Source organism: Gasterosteus aculeatus, chromosome X, assembly GCF_964276395.1.
Source record: "Gasterosteus aculeatus chromosome X, fGasAcu3.hap1.1, whole genome shotgun sequence".
In the NCBI taxonomy this organism is placed as follows: Eukaryota; Metazoa; Chordata; class Actinopteri; order Perciformes; family Gasterosteidae; genus Gasterosteus; species Gasterosteus aculeatus.
Window position 1 is genome coordinate 4,275,090 of NC_135698.1, and position 18,728 is coordinate 4,293,817.

The following is an 18,728-nucleotide window of genomic DNA, read 5'->3' on the forward strand; positions in this document are numbered from 1 at the left end:
GCCCTCGCAGGTCTCTGAGTGACTCAATGTTGACTCACTTCACACAATAGGTGTGTTACATTTACACAGCTTGTTGCACCTCGTCGGTTCTACAGATCGCAGCTTATTTGAGAGCAAGCTGGCAGATGAACTCGCTCTCTGCTTGTTTCGCTCCGAGTAGGTTTGGTTTAGTAAATCAGTCTCAACTTAATTAGTTGTTTTTTAAACGGATAAAACATTAGTTAGTGGCCTCTGAAGCAGAAATTGTTCCAAACCAACTGTTCATTATCCTTTTCAAAGGATTTTTCATTTTTAGTTTGCAGGTGTCAAAAACGGCATATTTGACTTCATCTCTTTAGAGATTGTCGGGCGGCTTAACGAGTCCCTTCCCTTTGGACTCGCTGTAACAAGTTGTCACGATGTATTAAATATAAAAGCAGTGGGTAAACAGCCCTGGAGGCTTGGTCTCATTCACAAGGAGAACAACATGTTCATTAATGTTCCCAACCTGAAGGAGAGGCCATTCTTCACAGCATCACTGACCCCGCCTGCGTGCTTTTCTGTGTTTATAGTAAGCACATGATGCTCACATGCGGCTAAAGAATGTTCTTTGAAAAGGGCATTACCCACCACGGCGCCTCGAGACACCAACGCCTAATCTCAACCGCGTTGTCCTATATCAAAATATACTTATTTGTCTGATCTCCCTTCCTACCCTTATTTTTGTAATTTCTTTTCTTTGTATTACTAATATGTTTTTTTTACCAAGTGGAAATACATATAAAAAAAGTTAACTTAATATGTTCTGCCTCCATTTAACCAAAAGAAAAATTATGAGGATTTATCCGTCGACATTTTCCACGTATGTACAATGAATTATCAAACCAGGCGTAAGCCAGAACATAAAAAGATTCACTTATTGTGAGCTTGCTCTCACCTGCCAGACAGACATCTTAAAGATCATAGCACACAAAGACAAGCAGGACGGACTGAGGGAACGTTTGTGATCTCTGGGGCGAAAAAAACAAGCTGGTGACAAAACCAGCACACAGTCAGTCCCGCCAGCTGAGGATGTCCTGGAAACATCTGCAGCACAAGTTCATTCAAGCTCCCCAGCTGGCTTTGGGAGGCCAAAGAACCAAGAAAACGGCGCGCTGCACAGATTCAACTCAACCCAAAGTGGGTGGATAAAATCAACGAGGAATTTGTCTGACATTATTTTAGAAAAAACAAATCAAGATGTTGATTTCTATGTTTTATTTCCTATAAACGAAGACACACACACACACATACGGTGTTCCTCGCCCACTCAGAACAGACAGGTTTTTCAGGCCTCTCTGATAAATGTTGCAGCAGCCTCCACCACACTGCAATTTCCTAAAACACTCTTTTACAGAAAGATTGTTACCGTTATGTAGTCTCAAGTCAAGTGTCAAAACCCAATGTGGGGTCATGATGCTGATTCACCATCGGAGAAGTTATAGATGAAAATAGCAAAAAATCATGAACGTCGAAGCTAAAAGTAAAATGAATACACATGCTGCTTTTGCTGTTAATGATTGTCACACTGAACAAAGACCAAACCCTGGCTCAACATTGTTGTTCTGATTCATCACTGGGTGACTTTGTCTTTTGAACCTGCTTGTAAGAGCCAAATGTGGGATTGGAAAACCAATCACGTCATCTGTATGTTCCGGCCTCGGGTTTTAAAGCTCTTGAATACCTTGTCTCTGGATCTTGTGTAGCAAATGCAACGCACCTCCACGACTTGAGGGAACTCTGAAGGAAAGACAGTGGCTCACAGTAACAGACGGGGCTCCATGTTAACATTATTTGCTTAATACCTTTGACATCCTTCATATATCCTGCAAGCGAATGTTGTAGACTCCTCTATCACACCAAAACGTATCTCCAGGGGTCGCAGTTTGTGACAGTCGGGCTCCGTGGTAACGCAGCTCGGACAGCTTGACCGAGCACCAGAATCGCTACGAAGCTCGAAATAATGGCCACATTGTGGAGTTTAAAATTCCGGTCACTGTTTGTGCAGGTGCAGCGCCATAAAGCTACCAGGCCTTGTTAGTGCGTGTTAAAAGTTGCGTCTCTGTGTTGTTTGGTGTTGAACCTTCCTGTCCTCATACCTTGAATTTATCACGAGGCTGTAAAAGTGACCTGGGATCAGTCCCCCACCTCTGGCCCACGATCTGAATACTTGAGAGGATTAGCTGGTTTGGTCCTGTGAACATCCGTGTGTGAGGTTTACCTCAGCAACCAGCCTGACAGGGGCCTGCTGGTCGACACGTTCAAAGGGCTGCAAGTGAAAAATGAAACGATTTTATAGTAGAAACTTAGTCGAGTCGTTATTTCATCGATCCTTTTATTCTCCAGGATTGAAAACACAAAATACAAAGCACATAGAAAGACCAGGAGGAGACCAAGAAAAGATAAAAGCGGCAACATTTTAAGCTCCAATCACAGTTTTAGTGTGGTTATTAAATCAACAGTTTGTTTTAATGTGGAACTACAGAAAAAGACATTGCACAAGTTAAAAAGTTACTTCTACAAGTTTCTGAAAGTATTGTGTTGTACAACAAAACCCCTAACGGATGTAGAACAAGCGGCGTTTCAGCCAAAAACATCATTGCAGGAAAATTAGACTCCACACGTCCATCCAGTTACAGCCTACATGTGGGATGAAAATGGGATGCAGGAATTTGAAGCAGCCTGCACGCGGTCGCGCCTTTGATGCCGAAGTACCAGCATAGAGTATCAGCACTTTGCTACCAGAAGAGGAGGAGTGTGAGAAGAGCCGAGGAAGAACAACAGATACACAGCACGGCGAGCGAGCTGACCCGTGGCTTCCTCGCTCTGCTACAGTTCAAGCGTTCCCGTCTGTGCTACACAGCTGGATTAGAGGCACTTCAACACACGTACAAAAAGGCGACATTTTGGCAGCTGCACACCTGTGTACGCAGCGTAAAGTCTGGTCACCGCAGGAGAGAGAAAAGAGCATCTATAGAGAAGCGTCCACGTAGAAAAATGCATCGTTCAAGATATCAAAAATAAGTTATGCCAAAAAAATACCATTCCGTAAAGGAGCGCAGCAAGGTGAGGTTTTAGAATAGTTGGAGAGGATATGAAAAAAGCAAAGCCACAACGAATGTAAAATCTCTTCCTTCCTTTTGACCGTGTGTACATACTCATTCCACTACTCGCTGTGGAGCCACACACACACCAAACAGTACACAAAAAGACCAACACCGTTCTTCAGATTAACCAAAGCAAACCGCTGGCTTCAGCCCGAGAGCGACGTCGCAGCTAGTTACTGTCTTAATGCATGTTAAATTGCTCATTAATGATTGTACATACGAGTCATTAAGGGGAATAGATGGGACCTTTTATGCTCACGGTAAGGAACTTGTTTATCCGACAGTTGGTGCCGTCATTGTGAGTCCCGACTCATTTCAGTGGCAAACGTAGACATTTGTGTTCACACTGAAGACTGAAAGTATTTACGCTCACGTTCCTCAAAACTGTATTAGAATTCTCCAGACAATTGAGGGCAGTGCAACCAGATGTAAACAAAACGGACATATTAAGTAGATTTAGCTTGTGAGGAATCGCCTATTTCCACATACGGCGGTTGTGATGCTTCTGCTTCACTTTTCTTTTGAGTCGTGAAACGTTCCACCACGTTGACCAGCCGGTCGCTAACGTCTGTCAGAACGCTGTCTGGTGCTGCTCAGGTAGCACTCTGGGTTTTTCCTGTTTGTTTGTATGTTTGTATGGATGAAGTGGCCCTAAGCGGTGAATCTGAGGGCCGAAAGCAGAAACAATGAGCTGAAAGATTGCATAACACTGGGGTTGTCTGAGGGCTGCATCCCCGTTCACATACGGAAATACTGTTAGAAGCAGCTTCAACGAAATACAAGACCTCTACGTGTGTATTTTTGGGGTGAATATAGTTGGAATTTAGTCCCGTTTGAAAAAGGAAAATAAACTTTAAAAAAAAGAAGACTAAAAGTGACTTAACAGAAAAGGTAAAAAAAAAAAAAACCTCATAATTTATTTAAATGCAAGGTAAACAAATTTGAGGGACTAATGACAAACAACAACCTAAAAATAAATAAATAAACTTTCTACAGTCCTATTTCATAGGTTAGTTCTCCCATCTGCTTAGTGCGATGGCTGGAGTGTTAAAACGGTTCTACTTCATACACATACATATTAACCCCGCCCACATCTCCATGGCAACAACCACAGAGACGGCCCGTCGCTGTACGAGGGCCGACGTTAATGAAACAGCATTAGCTTTTTTTAACAGTGTTTGCAAAAGTAAAACAAAACAACATGTGAGTGTTGAACACGGGGGTGTTACATGTGGAGAGCATGGCGGCGTCCCTCAGTGTGACGATCTAATGGCGCTCTGTGAGCCAAGCTCAGCGCCCACACATATATTGATCCCCGGCAGGAAAAATTAGATCGCTGACCCGGAAAACTCAAACAGCAGGAAAATAGCACATACTCAAAATCTGGACCCACCTTCCACCGATGGGCAGAATACAAAACACACACACTTCGCCGCTGTCACGCTAACCACGTGGTGATTTAAAGACTTGACTGGTCTGCGATGCTTCACACACCTGAGGAGACTTCTGCCTCCTTTCTGTGGTTTTTCCACCATTTTCTGAGGAGTTTTGCTGGCTGTAAAAAGGAGAAAAACAAAAACATCTCGCAGCAATGAACTTCACTCCCTTCCTTCCAGCAGCCCAGTGGACTTTAAAACAACAACAGGGACTCCACAGAAGAGACGCTGGGGGGGGGGGGTGCTGGCCAATCAGCAACGGCAGACACCACAAAGCTTCCCAACAAGAGCTTAAGAAGCGCGATGTTTGACGGACCAAAAGGGTCCGATTCTTTGTAAACGTTGGACAAAATAAAAAGCTTTTAGACTTGACACACATTTGCCACCAAAGGCACAATTTGCTGAGTACGTCATCTTTCCAATGAGGGAGGACTGGTTACATGAATATATTCACAACTGACAACAACAGTAGAAACCAAACCAAACAGTTCACTGAAATGCAGCATGAGAAAAGATTGCATTACGACCTACGAGGGATGGTTAGTGACTAAAAATAGTCCACAAGAAAAAAAGAAGAGCGCGTCTCTGTCGCGTCCTTATCAGCACCCCGCAGACGGGGTGGGAGTGTGTGTGTGGGAGAGGGAGAGAGGGAGAGAGAGAGAGAGAGAAAGAGGTCAACGAGGTCAGCAGCGGTCAAGCTCCATCAGCTGTGACGTCAGATCCCAGAGGTCACAGTTCGTGCAGCCCGATGGCCGTCAAGGCCTCTTAGGTCGCCTGCGGCACCACCTCCATCAACTTCTGACACAAGGCCGTGGTCGAGACTGCAATTTAACACGAGAGGCGATTAAACGCGATGTCAAGTGAAGATTAACCGATGATCCGAGCGGCGCGGCACTCACAGATTCCGTGCAGCATCCACTTGGGTTTTCTCTGCCACCGCACGCCGATAAAGTAGACGGGGACTCCGGTCGCGATGATGCCGAAGCCGATCGCACACTCCACCGGGGTCTTCCAGATGGAGACGATGATGAGGAAGAGGCAGGCGAGCACGAAGCTCAAGGGCAGCAGAATATTCACCTGCAGGGAAGACATGAAAACACTTTAAACACACCTAGTGGAGGTTTATTATAAAAATAGGTTTTCCCGTGCAGGAGACGGTTTTCCCCTTTTAGGTTTGAGCATCTTCACCTTTTGTACTGTGACGCATTCCTCAGCAAAGGCAAATTTTCGAACGGTGTAGTTACGGGAGGGATTTTAATAAGAATAGTCACATTTGATTGGACGTTTAAAAAAAGGGGGCGGGTCTACAGTTGAGCACGACAAGAAGCTTCAGAGCCCTGTTGAGCGGGTTGAACAGCAGGAATGTGACAAGACAAAGAAAGGAGAAAAGGATGGAGCGGGACAGTGAAAGAGGGGCGGAGGTCAGCAAAGAGACAGTGCCACCACTGTCCCACCACTCGGTGTCCCGTCAAACACGCACACACACGCACACAGCCTTTCACTTCACTGACAGACTCCGCCTCTGACCGACACATAACATTGTGCAAGCGGATGGATGAGCAGAGTCATGGCAGCCATGAGGCTTTATGGGCAAACACAGACACACACTCTTATCTTTGTGAGGACCCCATCACACCTGAATGCCTGTCCAAGTCGTGACCTTTTAAAACGGGCCAAAATGTCCTCACATTTCTAAATTGTCCTCACTTTGTCACACACACTGGCATACAAGTGCAAAAAGGACACAATGGAGTTCTGTTTTTTTTTTTTACAGAGTCCTGCAGCAACTGAACTAGTCAGGAGGCATAGTGCACTTCCTCACACACACGCACACACACGCACGCACACGCACGCACGCACGCACACGCACTCACGCTAACTTTGGCGGGAGGAGACGGGTACAAAGACAAAGTGAGACTCTCACGTCCGCGGCGTCGCCACGTTCGACCCACCTTGATCGGCCGCTCCATCTCCGGCTTCTTATAGCGGAGCCACATCATCCCGATTATCGCCATGGCGATGCAGAGCCAGTTGAAGAAGCTGAAGAAGTTTATGACGGAGAAGATGTCGTTGGAGAAGGCGTAGAGCAGCGTCATCAGGCACTGGTGGGAGAAGAGAATGGTGCAGTTTGTTTGCGTTATGCCTGCACAGGCACGGAAGGCTTTGTAACTGTACGTCGCTGCCAAATGAAAAACAAGAGGACCTACAGTGAAGATGAGTGAGGGCAGCGGGGTCAGCAGGGTGGGGTGGATCATTGACAGCAGACTGGGCAGGTGACCCTCCCGGGAGCCCACGAAGAACAACCTGAGAGGGAAGGAAAGACATGAAGGTTTTCCTCAACCTGGTTGGAAAGTCGCCACATTAAACGCTTTTGGGTTTCCCTTTATTGTGAGTGTGAGTGTGTGTGTGTGTGTGTGTGTGTGTGTGTGTTACCTGGATGAAGTGAACAGAGAGCCGTTGACTGATCCGAAGCAGGACAGGCCTACAAACACGGGGATGATCCACGCCATCGGACCCAGGTGGTAGTTACCAAAATCCTGCAGGACACACACGAGGGTGTAACAGCGATGAGGCCGACGCTCACCGAACATCTACTTCTCTGAATATTAGCAAATGGAGAGGGAAGCCACAGAGATCCACTGTTGTGGGGCTGGATTATCAGACAGGGTGCCATGTATATATTAATAGAATCTATATACTTACATTTAAAAAAAAATAAAGAATCAGCTAACGTACGATACCCGTATTATATCATAGTGTACCGTTGCTCTACCATAGTGGTCCCGTTATATTACATTCCTACCTTTTTATATAATATAACGTACATAATACCGTACATATAAATGGAAGACTTTTATCATATTACATCTCTATATTAATGGAGACTGGCTGGTCTGACAAACTACTGTCAATTTAGCTTGTTATTTTGTCGCCATATGCGTATTTCTATTGAAGTTTTTAAAATATATATACACACACACACACACACACACAGGTTATTATTTCTGTCTTACTTTCTCTGTTTATTTGCAGCGTGTGCGTCGCAAATTGTCTCTCGTTGCGGATCAATACACTTTCATAATCGGTTATAATAGGAGCGGTTTTCGGATCAGTAAATAAAGTAAATAGCAGGGCTCTAAGAAAATAAAAGCAGTTATTGGGAGTGTGTGCTCTTACAACAGCCACAGCCTCCGAGGCGAGCATCTGCTCGGGGGAGAGGGTGGTGAAGTAGGCCAAGTTGGTCAGAACGTACACGACCGTCACTATGGGCAGAGAGATGATGATGGCCCGGGGAAGGTTTCTGAGGAGAACACACACACACACACAGTCTTAGTTCGAGACGATTGATCGCTCACGGCAAACTAGTCCGTATTTGATCTTGAACGGAGCACAAGTGGCTCGCCAACACTCACTTGAAAGGCTCGATCATCTCCTCGGTGACCAAATTCAAGTAGTTCCTGTGAGCGGGAGAGGCAGAGACGTCGTATTTAGCCAAAAATATATAACGCACACTGGACGATTAAAACTGTTCCGCAGTAGACAATGAACACTATCTTCACTGATCCACAAGGGAAGCAAATTCAGCCCAGTATTGTATGATAAATAGATATCATGTAACTCATCTACAGAATGTCGTAATCAAAACTAACAAAGTTTATTTCCATCCCTGCACCATTAGGGGTCGCGACCTCAGCAGGGTTAACATTTGAATTTGCCCGATGCCTAAAACTGGAGGGCGGACAGCGAGCAGGTGGGCCGGCCGCGTGAACTCACCAGCCACCGTAAGCAAACAGGCCGCTGTAAAGCGCCAGTCCAATGCTGCCAAACTCGTACTTGGAGCCCTCGAAAGAATTCTCCGGAAGCAGGCGATCCACGTCACCTGCAGAGGAACGGGGGGAAACAACTGGGTTACGACAACGGCGACAAATTCAATCCATCTGTGTGCATTATTGCTTCCGCAGGCGCGTTTTCCCAGGCAGCCAGTCCGGAGAACCCCAAAAGCGGAACAATGGCGCCTGCCCAGCAGACAGCAGACAGCCGGGGCTTAAATCTGTCTCGGTATGTGGATCAGGGAGCCGGGGGAGAGCCAGAGACGCCCAGCGAGGCACCCGGACGACGGAATCAAGACAACTTTTAGTGTTTTATCAAATTTATCTGCTGTTTTTCTTGCCGAGTCACGGCACATTGGTCCCAGGGACGTCTTCTGGTGGCCGAGGGCCACATTCCTGACGGAGCAGCTCCCCACAACGCGCACAACACAGCCTCATTTTCAGACACAGCGACGGTTACTAAACCAACAGCCCGGGGCAGTGCTGGGTTAGCGCTAAGCCGCCGCGCAGCGTGGGAAGCGCCCGATTTACGAAACCTTCGTTTGACTAAACTGCCCGACGCGCCGCCGCCGCGGCCGCTCAGCGCTGTGGAGCTGTGCCGGGGGTCTCCGGGTCCTGGTTGGCTCCATTTCTAGGCTCACGTTGACGTAGCGGAGGTTCCTCATGCCTCATGGCTGGTGAGTTTGAGTGAGTTGGGGAGTCTTCAAAGGCCCGATTGGTTAGCGTTGTTGGGTGTCAAATATCGTGTATGCAATTATTCGGTAGGTGCTTCCATTGAAATCAACGGACTGGCCGATATGAAAGTGTTCTGTAATGATGAATCAATGAGGCCGCAACTCGGCTGTCCCATACGTCAGCTCCTCCGAATGGGGGGGGGGGCGAGGGACACACCCGCCAGGAGGCGATTTGGAGGACACATCTGATCCATCCTCTGCGGCCCGAGCGTATCCCAGCATGCATTACGGCTGATGAAGATTTAAATCATTCAGGATGGAGGCATGTGAGCCGGGCGCGGGAGTTCACTTTAAAATGCAAGTACTTGTATTCACTTAAACATATACCTATAGAATTGTAATATTACAATATATAACATCACACAAGTTACGAGACGTTGGTACCCAATGTGCTGTTCTGAAGAACACATAAGACGTGAAAACAGTTGCTCTTTTCATTTTGTGATGATAAACTAACTTTACATTTGATTGTGTTTTATGGAGTCAGGAGGAAGCAGCATCAAGCTGAAGAGAACGAAGTGTGTGTGTGTGTGTGTGTGTGTTTGCCGTTATGGTACTGATTGATTTAATTTCCTCTGCCTTTTAAGAGTAATATCAAAGTTCATGGGTTAACTCATTTTAAAGTGTCCTTCTCTCAGCCTGAGATATATCGTGTTCCGGAGGGGAAGAATATCTGCCTAAATGAAATGAAATGAGAACCTTTTCTCGGGTTTATGGCTTTCACTGTGAAGCAAAGCAGGTTGCTAGGCAACGGGAGCGGCAGAGAGAAGGCTGATGACGCAGTAGGAAATCCCGCCGTAGGCCAGTTTGTCTCATTACACACACACACACACACACACACACACACACACACTTTATAAGTAGAGGACTCGTTCAGAGTTGCATAGTGAAGAATTTGTGGCGGGAAAACGCAAATATGTCCGACTGTAATTCTTGGTGTGTCAAAATTCTACTTTTCAACCGTTACCCACTGCTAGCTTTCTTTCTTCTTCTGTTGCTACCGGATCACTTTCCACAACACTGGTCTGCAGACACTCAGCTGGTCACATGAGACCAGTGGCTGGCAGTGAGACACGCACACACACACACAAAAAAAAAAAAAAAAAAAAAAAGAGAAAACGGAGTTCTATCCTTATCCGATGTTGGCCACTTTTAGTTAAAAAGTCCAATGACTTGCTCACTGAAGTCTTTATTCTAGGTTAGTGATCGATTTCCATCACTCTTTTAAAAAGAAACTACATTCCTGAAGCGCCCTTTTTGAAAACAATCCTTTAAATTGTCATAACGATCCATTTGAAAAGCTCCTGACATCATGAGCGAGGTTTGTCCACATCGGCCAATCTGACGAACTGAACGGTCCTTCTGTGTTGAAGCAACACAGAAGGACCGTTCAGTTTGTTTTGCACGGTTCCATTGACCTTTTGCATTCTGTGGTCGACGAGCAACAAAAAAGGAGAGAAAGAGCAGCAGAAACCTTTGACATCACGTTACGTTCTACGGATCGGTCTTCGTCCTGGGAGCGAAATGACCAAAGCTCTCCAGGTTTCAGAAAACAAGATAAACGAGACCGTCTGAGACCAAAAAACGTTATGTAATAGACCAGTTTCCTGAGTGAAATAGGCGGGCCGCCATTGGCCTTTCACTCTGCCAACGACTTCCGGTTGTGTCTGCAAAGCACTTCCGGTTAGCAAGTTAGCGTCTTTTACGGTCTTTGGTTAGAGTGCAGAAAAAGTAAACTATGGATGGTGTTACACGCCGACACGGCTCCGGGACATATTGTGCTGTTCACGGTTGCAACAACTCGTGGCGATTGCTGAATGTTTGGTCGGAAGGAGAATGTTTCGACCATCTACAAGTGAGTAAAATGCTATAGATTTGCACTCAAATACGGAAGGCTTATCATTCGCGGTCAACACAGTCTACTAATTATTACGCAGACGAATGTCAGCTTTTTCAGAGAAAAAAAAAAAGTAAGTTAATACCTTTATCCATTCCGAAGCTATTAACAGATATGTCAGGGGTGCGCACTTTGACGCGCGTCAGTCGACTTTGAAGGGTTAAAGCATGCTTTTAGTGCAGGCAGGCTAGAGGGGATTACTCTTTCTTTTTATTACTCTTCGTGTTCTGTTATATATTAACACACGGATACATACAAACATCTTAATACAGGCATAAGATGGGCTAACGTACCTTCCAAAGCACGGCGGCTGCATGGCTACAGGTACAGCCTGCAGTCTCCACATCTCCCGTCTTGGTAACCAAAACCCAGGCGTTATGCGCTGAATTGTTAACGGACTGGCTTGGTGAACATCGGCCTTTATATGCCCATATCGTGTAAAAGTACACAGCCCACTTTGTCGGAATGGAGGTACTGAAACGCCTCTGAGCTTTTCAGGTTATTAATTGCATTCCCATCCACCGCCATGGAATCAATAAAATAAGAAAAGATCTTGGATGTTGTGATGCTGGGCCATATCGACATGTTGTCCGCCCATGATGTTACCTTACTTGGATGCGGAATGGTCAAAACACCATTTTTAACAAGATTTTCGGTCGAATGTTGCCATTCCAAAGCCATTTTTACACCACTACTCAGCCTGCGCCGGAAGTTCTTGGCAGAAACAGGAAGTAAACCGGAAGTGCCCGGGAAACTTGTCTATAGTGTACAATTGTGTTTTTTATTTACTAAATAAAACATGTTCGATGGAGACGGCGCTGTTGGGAATCAAATCCCCACATATAAGGAAACTGAAGTAAATCAGTCAACATCAGACTCTTTTGAGAGCAGGGCGAGATCTCACCACCGCCAATCAGATCACACCGTCCTCGAACCAGAGATGCAGGCAGTCTGACTCTACGAGCCACAAAAGGTCAACGTACACGCACACACCAACTAATGCTCATATCCATGACGACGGGATGGAAACTACGGCATCTCTACCCGGCCGCATAACACAAGAGGCCGAGGGGTTCCTTCAGATCTACAAAACCGCCAAAACATGAACGAACACCATTGAATTCAACAACGTAAGCAACATTATTTAGTGGTTATTTAAGTACGTTAGATGGCCTGGTTGAACAATAAATGCGCCCTCTTAAAAACAACTATAGACCCCTCAGTAAACCCCCCCACCCCCCCCACCGACTGAGCAGACAGCGGCCGGCGAGGACGCGGTGGATGTGTCGATGTAATCGCAGCCACGCGCCGCGTCTTTGCCTCCATCTCGGTAATCGGAGGAGTCTCAGATAAACAGTTATTAGAGGCGCCGGGATGAAAAGGTGCCAGCGGCAAAGCTTTAGGGGGATCCGCGGGGGCTAAACGCCAGCAGCTGAACGCGGTGCAGGACGAGAGCGAGAACGAGTGAGCGGATTTACTCCTCGCGGTGCAGCTGCACGCCCGAACGGGTACGAGACAGTAATGAAGAAAAAAAAACACAGTAGTTACCACAAAAGTTAATATTCTTTATCGGGGAGGTGTCCCAGACGTAGGACAATGTATTTTAGTGAGACAAATTGTAGTCACTGATACTTATATTTGTTTTTAGAGTACGTAACGCACCTCCTCGGGTCGTCTTTGAAGAGGCAGACATGTTTCCATCACGTTGGACTATGAAGTCAATCCATCTCACCTCTAACGTTACCGGTGTGTTCTTATTTTTTGAAGAGTCTCCGGGGGAGGAGGAGGAGAAGAGGCCCCGGGTGTGAGAACTGGGTCCCTTTTTGACGGGACAAAGCTCCACACATAAGCAGCAGCAGGTTTCACTTTGATCTGTGCTCCTTCAACCCTCTGCCATTGAACAAAGTACGCACTCTCTCTTTCACACCCACCTTCACTCCGCGGCCTCCTCCCTCGGCTCCACCTCAGAGGCCTGCGACCTCTGACCTCTGCTCGAACCACCCACCGCGTGCGTGCGAGATGAAGGTCGGAACTTGGATGGAGACTTCACTCTACAACCATTGTCTTGATTTGTTTGATCCCGGTGACATAAAAGGCAGGATCTCAGACGGAGATATTTTAAGACTTCCAGGAGGTAAATAAAAAACGACTCCTGAAGGAACGTGCAAAACAAGAATGACCGTAGAACGTAGCAGGCCGACCTCACCCAACGGTTTGTCTACTGACGTTTTGAACCTCAGTGGTTTCTTTGACTCTAGATGGATCATAATTTACCAAATTACCATCATGCTGTGTTGAGGGACACTTTAAACTACAGATCGAGACAATAACTCATTACTGAGGGGATAACGCAAGTTCTCAGTCTTCTATGCGATCAGACTTCTTTTCTAATGCGGAACCGGATGGTTTTACATTCTTTCACCAGTTAAACTTTAAGTATGGTGTCACAGTTCGAGCTAAAGTGAGGAAACTGCTGACTTTCAGGGTCAATGGCAGGTGTCAGGACAAGGAGGTCATAGGTGAGCTAAGGGCTCCCACCAAAGGAAACAAAGGCTTTCATGTTTTATCTATTGAGAGGCTGGTGGATTCAGCCAAAAGGTGGACAAAAAAAAAAAAAAGTCTATTTCCGGTACAATTTGATTAGATAAGAAGTGTGGGACTAATAAATAAATGTTCTTTGTTTTTTGATCTTTTGTTTTTTTACACGATGCAATGTGGTTGTCTCGGTAAAATGAACTTCGCACAAACACGCTGCAAACCGCAAGAAAAAAAAAAAAAAGACAACAGATCACATCGTTCTGTAACTGTGGAAAAAACGATGAACTCATTTGCGTTTCCGATCATCCACCCGAGTAGGAGCGTGTCAGCCTATGACAGTGGAGGAGATGAGTGAAAACTTTAAGTCACATTCACCACTTCCTGTTTCACGCCACATGGCACGGACTGCGTGGTGCGCTTCCTTTGCCAATTACTAAACCAACTGGATGAGTGCTGCGTGTATTTTAAGCCAACTATCATTTCAACGGATTCGCCATTAACAAACAAACTATTTGCATAGGGGATTAACCCCTAAAAAGGGTTTGTACCACACATTGGACCAATAAGTCTAAGGGATTTTGAGCAAGAATGCTTTACTTTAACCAAAACCTAGTCACCTTGTTGCATTAACCCATGGATGGATTCCTGATCGGCCCGAAGGCCCCTGGCCCTCAAAGAGAGACAAACCGACTTCATAGCTCCTCTGTTGGAGAGGTGCCAAAGCATTGGTCTATAAATAGAGACTTCTGCCTGTAACTCACACGCATGTATCCTTGTAGGTGAATCTTATTTCATAATAAAATGCTGAATGAATACGTGTTCCCAGTTAAAAAAAAGAATTGTATTTAGCTCTTGCCATCTCTGGGACAGACAAATGTTAATAATACGCTTTACTTTGAAAGTACTTGATAAATGATGCGGATTTCATTGCAGCGCTGAGGCTGTTTAGAGGCCTTCGAAGACCCTCGGACAGCCCCCTTTGTGCGCGTGCACGTGTAAAAGTACCTTGGCCGATCTTGACGAAGCCGATGATGATGATCATCCCCAGAGCCAGGAGCTTGGCCGCGGCAAAGATGTCCTGCACCCTGGTGGCCGCCTTCACGCTGTAGCAGTTCACAAAGGTCAAGAACACTGCAGAGACAAGAGAGACGGAGCGTGAGGGACGGCGTCCTCGAGAAGCAGCTCTTGGAATTCCAGCGCAGTGCTTCACTCAACAGAGGCTTTCTCATCGGGCACACGGAGAACTAACCGTTCCCGCAGAGGTCTTTGATGGCCTTTGTTTCCTCGAGAAAAAAAAAACCTTTCAATTTGTACTCAAAATTGAGGTTGTGTAGAAGCGCGTGCATGAGTGCGTGCCCGTGGCGACTAAAAAGCATGCTGGGAAGCTGGAGAGGAATCCACAGACCGGTTGAATGAACACTTCCCACTGTGCACCCCCGCTTTTTTTTTTTAGCCACACATGTACAGTAATGGTAACACGCGCGCACACACACACACACACACACACACACACACACACAGTGTCATGGTGTTGTTGACGTGGCCCCTGAACCCTGGGTCGCATCAAAAGTGATTAACTAAAGCAGCAGGTTCCTTTGGAAGCTCCTAAATCAGGTCGAGCACAATGAGCCTCTGTGTTAAAGGGGCAGAGACAAAGCGGGAGCCTGAGTACAGTACAGGGACGCACACACACACACACACACACACACACACACACACACACACACACACACACACACACACACACACACACACACACACACACACACACACTACTTGTGTGAATGTCTCTCGTTACACAAATTCCCACAGAAATAGATCAGACGGAAGCATATCTCACACTGAAATAGACCGATGGGACTTTAGATGGATGTGTGTTTATGGATGGAGATTTGGCTCTCAGGTTGACAAGGACCACGCACGCACGCACGCGCACACGCATGCGCACACTAGGATTTAGCCTGCAGTCAATCTGAAGATTAGGCGCTATTAGCGGGGCCCACATATACTTACATACACAAAACGTATGCGAGTGTGTGTGTTTAAGTGTCATCATGTATTCAGATACAGGTGCATTGTGTGACTGGTGGTCACAATTGTATGTGGCAGTAAAAAAGAAAAAAAAAACACATGTGCAACCACAAACTGGTGCTAACAGGTTAAAGCAGCAAATAATCCAGCATTAATCTTGTTAAACCGGTGGAACGCACAGGAATTTACACGGCTAATTAAGTATAATAAATCAACAGAAACATTTACTGATCCTAAAAGCACATTAAAGTCCTGCATTGGGTGATGCGTTAACTGTATGACAGTAAAAGTACAAACTAAATACATTATTATATTCTCTTTTATTTTCTCAAATCCAGGACCCCCTCCCCTCATATTAAAACGGTGGTTAACGCAGACATTTAAACAAACAATTATTACAAAAGGAGAAATGTTAAAAACACATAAATTATCGAATGTGAAAAACTGAATAACAGTGAACGTCCCCTTAAAGGCGCGTAATCCAACAATTAGCGCGAGATTAGACCAACGGTTGCATCATCTCCGCGGCAGCGTGGCTCGGCTCGGCTCAATTAGAGCTACTCACGGATGCAGAGGCAGGCCAAGAGCTTGGCCCCTTCCTCCGGCACCGGGCAGTCGGGGAACAGCGGCTTGAGCAGGTAGGTGGCGAACACGTAGGCGACGATGTACTGCGACGACGGCCGGATGATGAGCAGCTCGATCCACAGCTTGAGGAAAGCCAGCAGGGAGCCGTACACCTCCAGGATGTAGGCGTAGTCCCCCCCGGACTTGGTGATGGTGGTCCCCAGCTCCGCGTAGCAGAGCGCACCCACCGTGGAGAACACGCCGCACACCGCCCACACCACCAGGGACAGACCCACGGAGCCGGCCTCCTTCACCACGCCGGTCGGCGTGACGAAGATGCCCGAACCGATGATGGTGCCCACGATGATCGCCACGCCGTTGAACAGGGTGATGTTCTTCTCCAGGACGACCCCCTGTCCCCCTCCCTTTCCCGCGGCGGCGGGCTCTCCCCCCGGCGCGGCGCCCGGGTCCCCCTTCGCCGCGGACAGCATCCTCTCCGTGAGCTGCCTGTCCTCCTCCTCCTTGTCCGCCGAGGAGCTCGAGTTTCTCTTCTTTAAGGCCGACATCGTCCTTTCTTCCGTCTGCCTGTCTGCGTGTCTCTCTCGCGGGGAGGGGACGCGGAGCTTCCCGCTGTAGCCGCCTCTCTTGTCTCACGTCGGAGGATTGATGCCGGCCGGGCTCAACCACGAGGAGACCACGATGTGTCAGAGCGGTGCGCTTTCCTCTCAACTCGAGGAAACTGTTCCTTCGTCAAAGCCGGCCTCCTCTTTAAGCTTCCCTCCCTCCCCAGCACCGCGCCATTCGTGCCTTGCTGCGCCCTCTAGCGGCACCACCGCCACCTGCAGCTGCTTCCTTTAGGGTCTGTATAGAAACACGGATGAAGTGGTGGCTATGCTGCCCCCCCCCCCCCCCCACGCCCCCACCTCCCAGTCAGCCACCCGAACCAGCTGGACCTGTTTCATGACCTGTTTCATGATGCTCTGTCAGAGAAAAACTCTGAAAATAGCCCGAGAGGTGTGGAGACGCCGTCCCCCCCCTCCCCCCCCCCCCCCAAAGAATGGGAATCCAGAACGTCTTTGTTATTTACAAAAGGTTTCCATCCTAAAGGGTGTCACTCAATCATTTCGGATCATTTTATTATCTACAGCCGCCACTTTGCATTCAGGGACTCGGATATCGTGTCATTTTGCCGCACGGGCAGAATTCAGTTGTTCAACAGACGTAAAACAAAAAAGACAAGTATATTCCTGCATTTTATTTCTGTTATTGCATTAAAAGGAATTTAGGAACAGCATCCCTCCTGGGCTTAAAATTGCTTTGGTAATTCCTTTTTGATTGTTAACCATCTGTTGAGAGATCTGCAAGATTTGACCTCCGTGTTTCATGATCGCACACATCACGAGTCCCAGCCGACATCACGAATCAGACACGTGCGTTCATGAAGGAAACATCTCCCAGCTGTCGCCCTAAACCGCGTCACCCCTTCAGGGCTGCAGGGGACTGATGCATATTTCTGCATCGGCCTGCTGAGAGGCGCCCTGCACAGATTCACATCCAGACATATTGGAATAACCAGTTTAACTAAACCTCTGCAGAAAGCGAATGCATACCATGCACAGGGAATTCCCAATGCAAAGCCATGACCTGTGCACCAGATTAAAACCATACACACAAGACATCTTTTAAAGGGAAGTCACCCCCCTAAATCCTGAGATTCAGCAAATACTGGAAAACAATAGAAGTGTGCAGCAAGATAATAATGAATTTATTCTTAACATAAATGCCTTTCGATGTGCCGATTTGCACATTTTTCTGTAGTTTTTTTCTACAGTAAATGTGAGGATAGACCTCCTGCTGCTGAAAAATGCACATTTGATGGTTTTAATGCTTGAGAGTACGTGATCATGTTCGGTAAAGAAGCGCCGAGGAACAAGGTGGCGGATTGTGGACAGAGGCGTTCGGTGTGCGGTTTTAGAAATTCCACACACGGCGTCTCTAATCAGCGTTCTGGAGAAGTTCAAGGGACTCGCTCTGCAGCATGACTCAGTTGACTGGCAAACGCACAAGCTCACCAACAGACACACACACTAAAACATCCAACGCCCTCGGGCCACAATGTGAGAACATAAAGCACTGGTTGTAGCCTCCCTGTCTCCTCGTGGCGGGGGGGACTGAACATACATACTCAAGGTACTGCAGAGATTGGCTCCGAAAGCCCCTCGAGAGACAAACACGTACACCTGCAGTTAATACATTGTGACGCAAACACATCCACAGACAGGTCATTTCCTCCGTTTATATTAGGTGGACATGGTGCACGTTTGTTGGTGGAACGCAGCCTTCCCGATATTGTCTTGAGTCGTCTACAGAAAGCGAGAGACACAAATATGCCTTAATCCATGTCTGTCAAACCCGTCTGATCTAACTGTGTCTTTGTAAATCTGTACACCCCCCGTATGCCCCCCTGGAGACATGGGAACAAGGGGAAGAGTATGGAATGCCGTTTTAGTCAAAATTAAATAAATGAATAAATACGTAAATAAATGAAATATGTATTTAGAATACATCATGAA

The 18,728-nt window shown here is 46.9% G+C and overlaps 1 protein-coding gene across 1 annotated transcript; it reads right to left on the reverse strand.

The window, feature by feature from the left end:
* Nucleotides 1-2,339: 2,339 nt before the first annotated feature.
* LOC120809271 (large neutral amino acids transporter small subunit 1) lies at nucleotides 2,340-16,968 on the reverse strand. Its single transcript, XM_040162958.2, has 10 exons — nucleotides 16,157-16,968; nucleotides 14,566-14,691; nucleotides 8,336-8,441; nucleotides 7,975-8,019; nucleotides 7,739-7,862; nucleotides 6,995-7,098; nucleotides 6,769-6,865; nucleotides 6,514-6,663; nucleotides 5,461-5,638; nucleotides 2,340-5,382 (listed from the first exon to the last, which is right to left on the reverse strand). The coding sequence occupies exons 1-10, from the start codon at nucleotides 16,719-16,721 to the stop codon at nucleotides 5,327-5,329; spliced, it is 1,551 nt and encodes a 516-aa protein (XP_040018892.1). The 5' UTR covers nucleotides 16,722-16,968; the 3' UTR covers nucleotides 2,340-5,326.
* Nucleotides 16,969-18,728: the final 1,760 nt, after the last annotated feature.

Coding starts and splice junctions, on each gene's coding strand:
- LOC120809271 (XM_040162958.2), bottom strand. CDS start 16,721: ATGTCGGCCTTAAAGAAGAGAAACTCGAGCTCCTCGGCGGACAAGGAG. Junction 7,099..7,738: donor CCTCGGAGGCTGTGGCTGTT/GTAAGAGCACAC, acceptor TGTGTCCTGCAG/GATTTTGGTAACTACCACCT. Junction 5,383..5,460: donor GTGGATGCTGCACGGAATCT/GTGAGTGCCGCG, acceptor GTTAAATTGCAG/TCTCGACCACGGCCTTGTGT.